Source organism: Bos javanicus, chromosome 3 (genome assembly GCF_032452875.1).
Source record: "Bos javanicus breed banteng chromosome 3, ARS-OSU_banteng_1.0, whole genome shotgun sequence".
Classification (NCBI taxonomy): domain Eukaryota; kingdom Metazoa; phylum Chordata; class Mammalia; order Artiodactyla; family Bovidae; genus Bos; species Bos javanicus.
Genome location: NC_083870.1, coordinates 100,957,288 through 100,972,873, shown reverse-complemented (window position 1 = coordinate 100,972,873; position 15,586 = coordinate 100,957,288). Strand labels below are relative to the sequence as shown.

At 47.9% G+C, this 15,586-nt stretch overlaps 2 protein-coding genes across 9 annotated transcripts in view; one reads left to right on the top strand and one right to left on the bottom strand.

The window, feature by feature from the left end:
* Positions 1-6: 6 nt before the first annotated feature.
* TOE1 (target of EGR1, exonuclease) lies at positions 7-3,562 on the top strand. Of its 2 annotated transcripts, none has more exons than XM_061413118.1 (8): positions 7-97; positions 822-964; positions 1,051-1,091; positions 1,279-1,333; positions 1,462-1,620; positions 1,891-2,150; positions 2,351-2,510; positions 2,589-3,562. In XM_061413118.1, the coding sequence occupies exons 1-8, from the start codon at positions 46-48 to the stop codon at positions 3,249-3,251; spliced, it is 1,533 nt and encodes a 510-aa protein (XP_061269102.1). In that variant the 5' UTR covers positions 7-45; the 3' UTR covers positions 3,252-3,562. The 2 variants fall into 2 exon arrangements, with proteins under 2 accessions (XP_061269102.1, XP_061269100.1); XM_061413116.1 differs by having other exon boundaries at positions 1,237-1,333.
* The window catches only part of TESK2 (testis associated actin remodelling kinase 2), a 137,676-nt gene continuing 125,548 nt past the window's right edge, over positions 3,459-15,586 (bottom strand). For all 7 annotated transcript variants that reach the window (XM_061413109.1, XM_061413115.1, XM_061413111.1 and 4 more), the window contains 6 exons: positions 7,408-7,490; positions 7,098-7,182; positions 6,541-6,624; positions 6,242-6,328; positions 5,425-5,542; positions 3,459-5,106 (listed from right to left, as the gene is read on the bottom strand). In XM_061413109.1, the coding sequence (XP_061269093.1) occupies positions 4,382-5,106; positions 5,425-5,542; positions 6,242-6,328; positions 6,541-6,624; positions 7,098-7,182; positions 7,408-7,490 (1,182 nt within the window). In that variant the 3' untranslated portion in view covers positions 3,459-4,381. The remainder of the gene's footprint in view (positions 5,107-5,424; positions 5,543-6,241; positions 6,329-6,540; positions 6,625-7,097; positions 7,183-7,407; positions 7,491-15,586) is intronic.

Here is a 15,586-nt window from a genome sequence, read left to right as displayed (position 1 = left end):
GTCCCCCGTGCCCAGTGACTATACTAGCGAGGGACCCGCGGTGTCATGGCCGCCGACAGTGACGATGGCGCAGCCTCAGCTCCCACGGTCTCAGACGGTGAGTGGCTTTCCCAGGGGCCGTTTTCAAAGCCTGTGCGCTCCGAGGCAGCGGAGGGCCTCGGACTCATAGTTCTAAGAAACCTGCCTCAAGTTTCGGAGGACTAGCGCCTTCCTTTTGGATCAGCCACGAGGAGACTACATGTCCCGGTGTGCACCGCGGTCCCGCCTCCAAAAGCCTGGAGTGTTGGGAGGCTAGTTAGGACCCGTCGGGGCATGTCGGGAGATGTAGTCTGGAGTTTATGGCGCTGTTAATTGGGGGAAGTTGGGAGTTGTGGTCCACAGGAAGTGGGACGGATTGGGGCGTTATCTGTTAGGCTCTGGCACATACTGGCTACTGCCACTTGTGGCTCTGAGGCACCATGGGAACGGTTACAGAGCTTTGTGGGATATCAACGGGCCTGAAGTCCTCAAACCTTGCAAAATATTTCCTGCAGGATATGGGGAAAAGGAACCTCAACAGATTATCTAGTTCAGCCTTCCACTTTTACAGGTCTTGATGCTAAGGGGAAACATTTTCCCAGAATTTTACATTAGCCACTGGAAGGCCCAAGCTTTCTCTCCCCAAATTCAGGGCACTGTTCACTCCAATCCTGTGTATAAAGCATATGCAATATAACTCTTGAGGGGGAAGCTGCCCCTGCTCCCAGCCATGGCCTAGCTTGGTGTCTGTTCCCTTGGGCTCTTCCCTGAGCATTAATATCCATCACCCTTCTTATCTCCAGATGGTGTCCGCCAAAGCACAAAATCTGGAGAGGAGCTAGTAGTCCAGGTTCCCGTGGTGGATGTGCAAAGTGACAACTTCAAGGAGATGTGGCCATCCCTCCTCCTGGCCATAAAGACAGCTAACTTTGTGGCTGTGGACACGGTGAGAGCTAGGGAACTGGGAGAGCAGGTGGTGGTTAAAGGGCTGGTACTGCAGAACCTAACAGCTCTCCCTTTACTTATCCATAGGAACTGAGTGGGCTTGGGGACAGGAAGTGTTTGCTGAACCAGTAAGTATATGCCCTGATCTCTTTAGTCCTAGCCTTGCCAGGAAGGGCAGACCTCAACCCTAGAGTGGAGGTCACAGTCCTGGGTGGTTTGGGTCTTGCATGAGGCTAACTCCCAGCCACAGCCACCCCCAAACCCAACCCCAAGGTGCATCGAGGAACGTTACAAGGCCGTGTGTCATGCTGCCAGGACCCGTTCCATCCTCTCCCTGGGCCTCGCTTGCTTCAAGCAGCAGCCAGACAAGGTATGGGTTACTGTCACCCCCATCCCAGGTCTGTGGCAAGGGAAGGAGGGATTGAGATACTGAGGAACATCAGCTATAAGGTTTTTTTCTCCTAAGGCTGGATGTAGTAGACTCTCTTTTTCTCCCAGGGTGAACACTCATACCTGGCCCAAGTGTTCAATCTGACCCTACTGTGCATGGAAGAGTATGTCATAGAGCCAAAGTCTGTGCAGTTCCTGGTACAGCATGGCTTCAACTTCAACCGCCAGTACGCTCAAGGAATCCCCTACCACAAGGGCAATGACAAGGTAGATCTTCAGCCTTGAGACTGCCTCTTTTGTGAATTCATTTCTTAACTACTCTAGGGTGGGTACACTGGGGAGGATCTGCTTCTTAGGAGTATAGGGACTCACCAGTGACAGAGCTGGAGAAACAAGATTGATAAACTGGTGAATAGCAATAAATTAGATGAAAGCAAGGGAGAACTTTCCAGGTGAGGCTGCCTGGGACAGGTGTCCTGCAAGAGAGGTTCCCTAAGGCACTCTATCCTTCTTGATGACCCCTTTCTTTCTACCTAGGGTGATGAGAGTCAGAGACAGTCAGTGAGGACACTGTTCCTGGAGCTGATCCGGGCCCGCCGGCCCCTGGTACTACACAACGGCCTGATAGACTTGGTGTTCCTCTACCAGAACTTTTACGCACACCTGCCCGAGAACTTGGGAACCTTCACTGCTGACCTTTGTGAAATGTTTCCCGCTGGCATTTATGACACCAAATATGCTGCCGAGTTTCATGCCCGCTTTCTGGCCTCCTACCTAGAATATGCCTTCCGGAAATGGTGAGGAACTGGTTGAGGGAACGGGGTGGGGCCTGGCATAAGCCTGATTATTTCATTCACTTAAGATGTTAAGTGAGTGCCTACCATGGGGCAGGCACTGCTTTAGTGCCAAGGGTTCAGCAGTGAACAGAACAGACAAAAACCCCTACTCTCACGGAGCTTACATGCTAGTGGATCCATATCCTCTTGTGATGTTGCAGTGAGCGGGAAAATGGGAAGCAGCGGGCAGCTGGCAGCCCACACCTGACCCTGGAGTTCTGCAGCTATCCTTCTAGCATGAGGGCCCATATTGACTACCGCTGCTGTGCGCCGCCCCCCACCTACCGTACTCATTCCACCAGCATTTGTGACAACTTCTCGGTGAGCACACCTGCCCATTTCCTGGGGAAGGGACTTTGATGCCTGGAAACCCTCTCTAAGCTTCTTTCCTACCTCTAGGCCTATGGCTGGTGCCCCCTGGGACCACAGTGTCCTCGGTCCCATGATATTGACCTTATCATTGACACTGATGAAGCTGCGCTGGAGGACAAGAGGCGACGGAGACGACGCAAGGAAAAACGGCGGAGGGCTTTGTTGGGCCTGCCTGGGAAACAGCCTTCTAGGGAAGCTGAAGACAGTCCTCCCACCAAGCAGGTCTGTAAGGACAATCGCAAGCCTGAGGAAACTGAGCAGGAGGTGGCTGAGGATGAGACTGGGACCCAACCTGGCTCCGAGCAAGGTCACACAAATGACCTGGAGATGGAGCCTAAAGCAACAAGTGCTGAGACAACTGACACGGCCACCTCAGAAGCACCAGAGAAGCAAGTCACAACTGACATGGCCACCTCAGAAGTGCCAGAGAGGCAAGTCAGTCCTAACCCAGTGCCTGGGGATGGACTGCATCGGGCTGGTTTTGATGCCTTTATGACAGGTTACGTGATGGCCTATGTGGGAGTGAGCCAAGGATCCCATCCCTGTAGCTCTGAACCATGGCTACCTGAATGTCACAACAAGGTATACCTGAGTGGCAAAGCTGTCCCCCTCACAGTGGTTAAGAGCCAGTTCTCCCGTTCTTCCAAAGCCCACAACCAGAAGATGAAGCTGGCTTGGGGTAGCAGCTGACCCAACTTCTACGCAGCACTCAGGGCCTAGGAACAGAAGCTGAGAGTGGATCAGAGGAGTCTGGATCCCTCTAGCCTGTGAGTGACTTAATCCCAACTACTCGGGGATAGGATGGCGTCCTGGCAGAGATACTGTTGCACTGCTCTGGCATTTCTGCCTTTACCCCAGAGGCTGAAGAACAAGAGTACAAGTAAGAAGGCTGACCAGCACCTGTAACACCGACTTTATTCATTTTTAAATCTCAAAGTGTCCTGGGAAAGTTTTACCAAAAAAAAAAAAAAGAAGAAAACCAGAAACAAGATATGAAAATATCTGACCAGCTTCATCTTTGGTTATTTCTCATTGTGGTTCTATTAGGACAGACTGTTCCCATAGCTCTGGCCATAGCAGAAAGGGAAGAAATCAGTCCATGTATAAACCAGTTGGGTGTATCATGTGTCGACAAATTCACAGAGCAGGCCCTAGGGCCTACAAAATCAGCCCCACTCCCAACCACAAGGTTGAAAGTCTTTTAGGGCAGAACATTAAGACTCCTTCATAAATATGAAAATAGATTAATCAACTGGAAAAGATCTTTGAATAGGTTAGCTGAGAGCCACGACCACCACTCTGCCTTGTCTTGCATAGAAATGTAGTGACATGGTCTGGCCGTGCAGTAAGTGCAAACAGCAATTATTATTCAAGTGTCTTAGACATTCTGGCAAGAAGCACCCCAGTCTTCAGGTCTGAGAAATAGCCATGCCCTTTATGATCTCCTGGTCAGCTACAGGTTCCATCCATTAGCTTATATGCCCCAGGAAAGGGCAAGAAACAGACCTGGGGTAGGAGAAGAACCTGGGGTAATAGCTGCCTGCCAGCTCACACTAGAACTAGGAATCCTCTGGTCCTGTCGGGAAGTCTTGGGGATCTGGTGGGAGCCAGAGCTCCTTGCTGGATTTCAGAGGCTTCGTATCAGCCATTGGCCCTAACTAGGAAGGCCTCTCATGGCTGCCTTGCCTCACAGATAAGTCTGGCTTGGCTTAGCTTGTGTGCTCTCTGGGCCCCCGGGAAGAGTCTAGGCTTTGCACCAAGGGGGCCCTGTGGCTTCAGCTGAAGGTCTGTCCCCAAGGTGAGGTGGGGATGAACTCTGCTCACCCATCCTGCTCTCCCTGGGTCCTCAGGCCCATGCCTGAGACAGAGAAGGGGACTGGAGCCAAGTCTCTTGGCCTTTCTTCTTCCACTTCCATCTCCTCAGGGGCACCTGCAAGGCACGGACTGACCCCTTGGGGCCTGGGCCCAAAACCATTTTCTTCCTGGGCGTTGGAGCAGTCCATGGCCTCATGGGCTGGAGCAGCTGGCTGGGCAGATGCTCGGAATGGTGGGATCTCCCTTACTCTGTACTTGTGACTGCTGAGGCGTGGTGGGGGCCCATCAGATAGTGATTCTTCCCGGCCCACAAATGGACAAGCCTCCTGATGCAAGAACTCAGGTGAACTAGGCAAAGAACGCCACCGGCGAGCAGGTGGGCCCAGGGGCTCCTGCCAGTCAGCCATGGGGATCGTTCCAGGCCCTGGTGCATCCAGGTCAAATACCAGGGAGATGACAGACTTGCTGGGCAGGTCAAAGAACTTGATCTTGCCACCTTTGAGGTCCTGGCGAGCACTGAAAGGGTTGATTTTGGGGGCTCGGGCAGCACCAACTCGTTGTGGCTGGTAGTAGGGATCCAAGACGTTCACTGTACGTGGGGGCTTATTGGAGAAAATGTCTGACTGGCTTCGAGACAGCCAGATGGTACGTCTTGGGCGTGGGGACTTGGGCGGTATCTTGTCATCCAGTAAGCTCAGTCGCTTCACCCCAGGTCCTTTCTCCAAGAGTCCTGAAGAATAGTGAGTCAAGTCAGGGTTTCTCTCTAGTCATAACAAATAAAAGCAATATCTCATACACAATGTTTTACCACTTGAGAAAGCAAAGGTAGGTACTGTTGTCCCCATTCAACAATGAGAAAACAGACTCAGAAGGGAGGCGGTATGCTAGTGCAGAGCTCCAGGACTTTTCCCATCATCCCCTGCTTCTTTACCTTTCTTCTGTACATGGGATCCTGTGATCACAGCCCTAGAGGGGAAGCCCCTTCGCCCCCCACCATCCTAATATCCTCCCATGGGTTCAGGCTGGACATTCTAGTTTCATCTCTTACCCTTGGCTGTGGGCTGCAGCTTCCTGTCTCTCTCCAGCTCTTCCTCCTGTAGGCGGCTCAGAATTTCCTCCAAGGTCTTCCCAATCTCCACAAAGGATGGGCGTAGTTTGGGGTCCATCTGTAAGTCATCCACACCAGCCATTAGCCCTGACCTCCTATCTTCCATCCCGAGGATGGCATTTGAGTCTGTTTCTGGCATCTTTTAAGAGTCAGATGTGTATCGAAGAGATCTTTTCTGAAGGTTCCAGACTGTAAGACTGAGCCCCAGAGTGAAGGTCAGGGAAGATGCTATTGTCTAGTACCCTCCCCTACCTCAGCGGCCTTTCTATGTCTTGTCCCCTTGTTTGGCATAGAACCCTCCAAAAGGGGGTGTTCACATTGGTTGGTTCTATTCTTTGAGTTCTGCAGCTAACATGTTTCTGGAAGCTACCTGGACCAGTCCCAGCTACCCCTTAGTCATAACTGGTAGGTGCGGCCCCAGACCTAAAATGCTAACGAGCCTTTCTTATGGGCTTTGGACCAGTTGGATGCATGGTCCAACTAAAACCTGACCAAAGCTCCATCAATATCCAAGAAAAGGGGTAGTAGGTTTACATTACAAGCTGAGGACTGGATAATAGAAAGCAATTTTCCTTTCCTTGGTCCAAGGCTTTGGGCCAGAGTCTGACAGGCCCAGAGGAAGGAACATAGGCACTGCCACTCATCATTGAGACAGAGGTCCCTCATGAGGCTAATTAGCAGCCTCTCCCTGTGGTCCTAACCAGGTGAACAGGGTTCAGCCAGCCCCAACCAAAGCCCAGGAGAAAAAGATACTCACATTACAGCAGTTGAAGGTGAGCTGCAGAAAGTCTGGGGGACAGTCTCCCACCATGTGCTGGAAAGCATCATAGTCTAGCCCGAAATTCTGTGGATGGGTATGGTGGAGAAGGAGCAGGGACATGGGTAGACAGGTCATTAACCCCTCCACCCATCCTGGCCTGCTCAGGAGAGGTGGAGAACTGCCCCAGAGAAGAAGCCACAGACCAAGTTCCAGGAACTCCACCCCAAGAAAATAAAAAATTCCATGGCCTCGAAAGCAGCCATCCCAGTGGCACTGATCCCCATCCTGGAGCTCACCTCTGTTCGGGGAAGATAGTCTGGATCAGCCTGGATGCGGGCGATGATCTCACAGAGGATGATACCATAAGAGAACACGTCCGCCTGGTGGGTAGTGAAATCTCAGTTTCCCTCGATGGGGTAAGAGGTGGGGTTTCTGCCTCTCATGTTCACTAGCCCAGGCTTGGGCCCTACTGACCATGTACTCAGTTGCTCAGTCATGTCTTAACTCTGTGACTCTGGACTGTAGCCCGCCAGGCTCCTCTGTCTGTGGGATTTCCCAGGGAAGAATACTGGAGTGGGTTGATATTTCCTACTCTAGGAGATCTTCCTGACCCAGGGATCAAACCCACATCTCCTGCATTTGCTGGGGGATTCTTAACCACTGAGCCATCAGGAAGTGGAATGAAATACTGACCATATTTCATTCAGTTCATTCACCAGGCAGCTGACAGGTACCAGTGCTGATTTTGCAGGAAGGATATAGATCCTTACCCTATACGTGAAGGGTGATCCAAGGCACTTTATGCTAAGAATGGATTCTACAGAGAATCAGGCCTTGGGGTCCCCAGACTCACCTTTTCATTGTAGGGCTCATCTCGGAGAACCTCAGGTGCCATCCAGAAGGGTGAGCCCACCACAGCTAGCTTCTCACCGCCTGTGCTGTGGGGTAAGAATGTATGGAAAATGAGCTTGCCACTGGTGGGTGCAATGGGAGGTCTGACCATTGGGAATTTCTCTCCCCCAAGGATGGGCACACCAAAATTGACTGAATTTAGGGAGCTGAGATTGGGCTGTGACCAAGTCCTAGCCTCTGAAGAGGACACTGGAGTCTTCCCCTTTGCCTCAGTCCCTTCAGTGACCCCAGCACCCATTAGGGTTACCCACCTGATATCAGGGATCTTCTCAGCCAGGCCAAAGTCAGCTACCACTGCAGAGTAACCATTTTCATCCCTCTTTATCAGGCAGTTCTAGGGTTCCCAAAGAAGAAGACATGTGGATCAGAAGAGGGGACCAGCCAGCCATAGAGTTTCCCACCACCCCTCCCTACTACCACAGGGTACCTTGTCCTTTGCTTCTTGGTGAAATCATGCTCTTGGGCTGACCCCAGTGGGGCTCTGATAGCCATGTGAGGTGAGTTAGGCCTGGATCTTGGGTGGCTGCCCTAGGATTCATACCATGCTCCAAACAAATATTTATCTTTGTTTTCCATGTGCTAGGCAAGGTTCTAAGTATCAAAGATATCACAGTAAACAGAAACCCTTGTTCTCTTGGAGCTTATAATCTAGTGGAAGAAGACAGGCTATCAGACCCTGGCCTCCATTCTTCTCTCAGAACGTAGAGACTCAAAGACCAGGCCTGACCTTGCCAAGTAATGTAAGCACAGGACAAGCCTATACCAACTTTCACTGCCCACAAGATTACAACCACCCTCTCCTCTGGCATTAAAATTCCACAATCTGGCTTTGTTCTGTGATCTGAGCCCCTGGTGCCCCTATGTACATATCTTCATCCAAACTTCTTACAGACAAGCCTGAACAGGCCCTTCAAACCTTTGTCTTTGCTTTTACTTTTTCTTTCCATTTGGAATATTCTCCCAATTCTTTTTTCCTCAGAAAATTTAGTGTGCTTTAAGGTAAGCTTACCTTTCCAGTCCTGACCTCTCCAGTTCTCACCTTCAGCTTTCTCAACTCCATTAACTCCTCTCTGCCACTTCCTCTTACAGCCTAGCAGAGAGGCCATCAGCCTCTCAGGGGCAAATTCGGGTTTGGGCCTTCCTTACACTATTCAATTTATGAGAGAGGTTCAAGACAAGCTTGTTGAACAAATGCTGCTGTCTCCAGAGAAAGGATGAACCCAAATGACTTTAAACATAAAGCAGCAACGAGCTCTCCTCAAATATTCAAAATGGACCTACACCACTCTGGCTCAGGAGGCACCTCATTCGATCCCCCCTTCCTCCAGGGGCAGCAGAGAACAGGGATCCTTGGCTCACAGGGACATTTCTGGGACTGGCAAGGCCCTCTAGCCCTCCCTCTTCCTCACCTTGGCACATAGTTGCCAAGGCATTGCCAAGTCACCTGGTTACTTCGCATCAGATACAAATTAGTCCCTTACTCTGGCCTTGATGTGATCACACTATGCTCTCTTTTTCTGAGCTGGAAGCAGCCTGTGATTTCATTACATCTATTGCCCTCGTTTCCTGATAGACATAACTGTCTCTGGCTTCTAAGCAGGCCTCTCCTTGGGCTTGTCCTGGCTTCAGCCCTTCCATCAGTCCCCTGGCTCAGCAATCCACCCCCACCCCAACTCCCTGACTTTACAATCTATGAGAAGATGGGTTCTAAGCCAGCCTGTCTATTAGACAGCCGAAGTCTAGGCTATTGGGCACTGGCTTGTGAGGCAGTGGCGGCTCAGATCTGTTGCTTGTTTTTCTCCCCTCCTCTTCTTTCATCAACAACTCAGGCTCCTGTCTCCAAGGATCAGTCTAAAGTCCTGTTTACTACTGGCTTTTCAGCCCTTAGAAACAATCCTGCGAAATTCAGCTTAGGCGCAGCAATAAGGAACAGAGCATGGCCGGTACCCCTTATCAAAGCTCTTCAATTTCTGTCCCATCTTCACAGTCATGAAGCCCTCTTATACACTCACTGTAGACCAACCATCCAGGAGGAAGCGACTTACAGTAGCTTCTCTGAGCCGCTAAAAGATGGCTACGGCAAGGTTGATCAGGGCCCCACAACATGGATGAGCCTGCCTAGCCCAGTCTGCCTCTGATCTGGAATGTGACCCCTGCCTCTCTTAAAGCTTCTCCATAGCCAGCAGCCAGGGACTGGAGCCAAAGACAAAGATGGAATACTGAAAACCAAAAGAGCCAACTTTAGGAGTCTGTATCTGAGGTGATGAGGAAAATGGGGAGGATCCCTGACCAGGATTAGCTCCTATGGGGTTTTTCAATAAACTCCTGAGCCTGCTCTTAGTGGAGTCTAGACTAGTGAAGTCTGGCTGGCAACACTTGCTGTTTTTACTTCCTCATCTCCCACCCCTTCCTCACTGGCTTCTGCTGGAAGTATTCTCCCGGAGGATCCCTCTGAGTTCCATGTCATTAAACTCAGTAGACAAAATCAGTCCTTAGTATTACTTGATTTTGCTGCTGTTGACATTGCTGATTATTTCCTTCAGCATTTTTATATATGATTCAGGAATCCTATCAATGCTGGACATGTAGAGACTAAGCCATTGTGGCCCTGGAGCAAACAGACTAGCTATCAAAGGCTGCTGCTAAGTCGCTTCAGTCGTGTCCGACTCTTAGCGACCCCCTGGACTGCAGCCTACCAGGCTCCTCCATCCATGGGATTTTCCAGGCAAGAGTACTGGAGTGCCATTGCCTTCTCCAATCAAAGGCTAATTACAAGCTATTTCTGTTGCTTTTGATTCTTCTCTCCTGGCTTCTGTGACACTATAGATTTCCTTCTCTACCTCTGGCTACTCTGAACACTCTAGGGCAGGCTTTTCCTCCCACCCCCGAGGGTGATGGTCTCAGGGTTCTCCTAGGCCTATAGCTGTGGAGACTATTCCACATTTCTTTTCTAATTACCACTTCTGTACTGATGACTCCCAAATGTATATCCTCTGCACTGACCTTTATTTCTCAATCTTCAGCTTTGCACATCTGGTCTATATCTGGACGACATCTGGATTATTCACACTGAACTATACATGCAAAGCTGAACTCATCTTTTTCCCCCAAAACTAAATCTCTAGCTGTATTTTTATGTCAGCTAGTATTGCTGTTTTCCACCCAGTTTGCTAAGCTAGAAACTTGGGATTCACCTAGACTTTCCACTCTTAACTCCAAATAATTTTAGCTTCTAAATGTTTTCAAATCGCCCCCTCCTTTTTCATCCCCATGACTGTTGCCTTAATTCAGGTCCTCCTCTGAATACTCCAGTATTCCAAATGGTCTCTGCCTAGGCTAGGCTTGATCTCCAGAATCCACCTTCCTCACTTCTGCCAGCATGATCTTTGTAAAATGCAAATCTGTTACTCACCTACTTAAAAGCTAGCAATAATATATTGTATGATTCTATTTCTATGAAATGTCCAGATTAAGCAAAGCTATAGCAACTGAAAAAAGATTAGTGGTTCCCAAAGGCTGAAGGGAGGGGAGAACAGGGCATGGGGTTTTCCTTTTGGAACGATGAAAAGATTTGAAATTAGATAGTGATGATAATTGAATATACTAAAAACCACTGAAATGTATACTTTGAAAGGATGAATTTTATTTTATGTGAGTAATATCTCAAAAAAGTTGTTATTTAAAAGAAGCCAACAATGGTTCTTCATTTCCTATCTAGAAGATAAAATCCAAGTTAGATAGTATATCATCAGACTCCTCTGCTTTCAATTCTTATCCCCTACCACTTCAGCCTCACAGTCTGCATATCATACTGTTCATGTCTCTATGCCTTTGTTTATACTGTTCGACTGATGTGATCTGGAATATAACCCCACCACACACACAATGTGGGTTGCCATGCCCTCTTCCAGGGGATCTTCCCAACCCAGGGATCGAACCCAGGTCTCACACACCAGGGCTTCCCTGGTGGCTCAGTCAGTAAAGAATCTGCCTGCAATGTGGGAGACTTGGGTTTGATCCTTGCGTTGGGAAAATCCCCTGGAGGAGGGCATGGCAACGTACTCCAGTACTTATGCCTGGAGAATCACCATGAACAGAGGAGCCTGGTAGGCTGCAGTCCATGGGATCACAAAGAGTCAGACATGTCTAAGCAACTAAGCACAAACACACAATACTTACTAAGTAGAATTCAATTTTCAAGATTCAGCTCAGGCATCACCTTCTCCAAGAAGTCGTCTCTGTACCCTCAGGTTAGGTTCAATATCCTTTTCCAAAGTATCCTTTGCATTCTCTTCTCTCTAACCTTAGTATTTGACCTAAGTGTCTGTTTCTATAGTCCCTTCCTATAGCTAAAGGCTGTACACCATATACTAAAAGATTCAGCAAAGCAGCAATATCTTAAGAGCGAAGTGCCCTTGGGAATATTTCCTAGCCCCTTGTGCAAGGGAAAGACTGTCTACTTCTGCCTGTGTGGTACCTTACGAATTAATTATAAAACAGTATTCATAAACTAGGCCAAGTGATTCAAACAACCTTGTCAGGTGGGCAGATCTGAGATTTTTACATTTAAGATGAGAAAAGTGAAGCTTCCAACTATGAGTGGTAAAGCTGTGGGTCTCCTGATTCTAATAGGATCATCCCCTAATGATTCTGACCTTTCCAGAAAAACTGGTTGAAAAGCTTTCCACTAGAGACAGCAAGGCTATGGCAGGAACAATGCAGTCTTAAGACAGAAGCAGAGGCCCAGGCCCATGGAGAAGGCAGCACTGTTTGTGCAGGCAATACAGTAAGACCCCTTCATCTGGGATGCTAGCCCCCACCTCCAAAGCTGATTAATCCAAGGGCGCCTACTGTAATGCTTGCATTTCTCACCCAACTTGGACATGGCCGCAGTACAGACTGACGGTACAGAGCACAAAATATGAACTCAGACCACTGTGGGGTTCTGAAGAACCCAGACTAATTTTCAGGCTGTGTGGGATACAAAGTCCATTAAATCAAGCTGAAGAATGCTTTATTCAAAAGTATGCCTGGAGTAAGCAACAGATATAAGAAAGGCCCAGTCAGACTTCCCTGAGGTGAGAGGTGACCTTTTCTGGTTCAAAGAGGAGCCCAGGCACTGCTGCCACCTGGCTCCCATTCCTCTTTGTCCTTCCTCCTATTATAATACATCACACAGTAGCAGAGGCTTACAAGTCTGCCTCTTCAAAGGGCAGGGACTGATCCTATTATCTCTGTATCTCTAACCTAGCACAGACATGCAGAAAGAACTCGGCCAAAGTTTGTCATGTGAAAGTCTGACGAATAAAGCTTCTTTTGAAAGCAAGTGAAAAGGCACACACTAATCATACATTCGACTCTCCATGGTGGGGACCAAGCTGACAAGAGATTCAAAAGGTGGCCATGAACGCATTTCTGTAAGCCAGCACAAACCCTTCAGGACTGCGCCAGAGGAGACACCTGAGAGCAGATCCTGAGGGCTCCTAGAACAGCTGCACAGCCTGTACTGGCACTGAATAAAATGACCCAAACAGAGAAATGCCAGGTCCATTTGTAAGTGTTAGCTCTAAGTGAAGTGAAGTCGCTCAGCTGTGTCTGACTCTGCGACCCCATGGACTGTAGCCTACCAGGCTCCTCAGTCCATGGGATTTTCCAGGCAAGAATACTGGAGTGGGTTGCCATTTCCTTCTCCAGGGGATCTTCCCGACCCAGGGATCGAACCTGGGTTTCCCGCATTGTAGGCAGACACTTTACCGTCTGAGCTACCAGGGACCTCTCAAAAAGCTATTTCTGTAACAACAAAAAATGGCTTTCCATGTGCCAACACCTCTTTCCCCTTACCCCCAACAAATTCACTCCATAAATCCAGTTAGAAACAAAGTACTGATTCTATGTCTCAAGAAAGGTTAAAAGTTTCTTTTCACAGCACAGCCAGATCAGAAATTAAACTCCCTCCTAAATATCCCAGAGACAACTAGAGTCCAACTTGGAGAAGATTATCTGGTTTGCTATAGTGTGTCCTGTCCCTTCCTTTCCACTCCACCATATGATCCTATACCTTCTCCATAGTTCTTGGGAAGTAATCTGCTCACATATCTGAATCTCCAACTTGACTCAGAGCCCATGGATGGTATAGATTAGGTTCCAGCAATTTCTATCTCCTCTAACAGCACAGTATAAGTGGTTCCAAAAGGCTAATGATGGTTCTCATTATAAAAAATGACTACAGAGTGCCCTAACACACACTCTCTACATCCTCCAGCATTCAACTGTTTCTAATTCATGTTCTCTTCAGTCTCTGAAAGCATTCTCTTGAGTTTGATGTGTGACACAGGGAACCCAAAGCTAGTGCTCTGTGAAAATCTAGATGAGCGCAATGGGGAGGGAGCTGGGAGGGGTGTTCAAGAGGGAGGGGACATATGTATACCTAATGCCAATGTATGTTGATGTATGGCAAAAACATCACAATATTGTAATTATCCTCTAATTTAAAAAAATATATATTTAAAAACAAAGAAGCCCTCCTTAGCTGCCCTTAAGAGCAAGGCTCACATACAACTGAATCAACTGCTTCTAGCCTGCATGCGGCTGTTGCCACTTCTTGATGGAGCTCAAGAACTGAATGTTTTTAAAGCCACACAACCTCCCATTTCCTTCTAAGTAATCAGCATTGCCACTGCACAAACCTAAATCAGCCTGTTTCTTAGAAGTAGTTACAAAATTAGACTGAACAGCTATATGTGACAGACTTTTCATTCTTGAAAACAGTGTTTCAGTAAACACTGATGTGTGAATTCTACAAAGGCAACACTACTTTCAGTAGGCACTCAAAACTAGGATCCTCTCTGCCACTACTCTAGGCCCAGGATCATTTGGAAAATGGCATATGCTTCTCTCTGTCCTGGTTTACCCACCTGAAACACACTGCCAGTATTCTAAATCCCTCTTATTAGCTCTGGTCTGAGAAGCCAGGGCTGATGTCAATAGCCCAAGAACACTGAAGTCATTTAAAGAGGTGGAATAAAACTGGATGTGGGACTCAAAATCTCAGTTCTCAAGCAGATGTTCTGGCCTCTGTGCCATCAAGCACATTTTCTGCAAGAGGGCCAGGAAGCCTCTACTCTGATAGGCTCTATGTTAGGTGCTAGGGGGAAAAAGGTGAATAAGAGCAGCACTTGAGAAACTCATGTGTTGGTGGGAGACACAGACACAGTATACCATCAAATAACTGGAAGTGTACACACTAAAATATAAGTAAACCTTTTACTGCACTTAAATTCAGATCCAAGGCTGACAATGAGGAGATAGTTTGGAAATTTCAAAGCCCTGCTCTGTCCCTTTAGCCTTATTTTTCCCTTGGGATTCTCATTCTTAGAGTCACTGTCACCACCACACAGGTCTCCTGGGTGGGGCTGCTTTGGTCTAGGTGTGAACATACAACCTCTCCTTAATCTCTGCAACACTGTGAAGTTGAAACATTTGGATAAAAGGGCAATAAATAGAGTCTCTCAAATAGGATGGTCTGGCTTATAAAATTTGCTCGTTTTTCTTCAACTTGAGATTCCCTAAAGTGTAGTTCCCAGCCTGTCTTCCAGTTGCAAAGTCATTTGTTCTCACCACCACCTAAAGTTCAGACCCAAGAAAGTACACCAATAATACCAGAGAATTTTTCTCCTAAATTCCCAGTTTCTCATCTCAAGCCAGCTGACATGGGAGCACCCACCATCAACTAGGAAAACCAAAGGACAGTGGTCTTACCCTAAAGATCCAAAAAGGGTAGTCATTTTTACAATACATACAATATGACAAACTCAGAACCACACTAGCACAATGGGATAAAATATTTTGGGTGCACAGAATGGAATACAATGAGTTCCTCCAGAAAACCTAGGTACCCTAGTTTACTGATTTTTTTTTGCTGAAAACCCATAGTCTATAGCTAAACACTCAATTATAAAATGCTATGAACTTTTCTTCAGTTATTTGCCAATAGACTATCTCTGGTCAGAACTTATCTTTCTCAAATATTCCTTCATGCATGGTGCCAGGCACAGAAGACACTCATGTGGGTGTGTAGGAAATATCTGTGTGACTGATAGACAACTGGTCATGACCTCCCTCTATGTTAGAAGACATGATGCTCTCTGAGTAGGAAGCAACAATTTTATTTTAGTTGCATGCCCAAGGTAAGGATATGCCATCAACTTAAGACAGTATCTAAGTTGATACAACCCAACCCATCTGCCAGGAACAGGTGCAATTTTCTAAGTCTTGACTTTCTAAAACATTCTAAGGAAGGAGAAGAGGCTGATGAAGGGATAAGATACCACCTTCCAGCTCCCAGCTGTCCAGCTCTTGCTTATACCATTGAAGATAAAGGACTTCTCACAACTAGGTCTCAGCTGGTCACCAGATTCCACCAATCTTAGG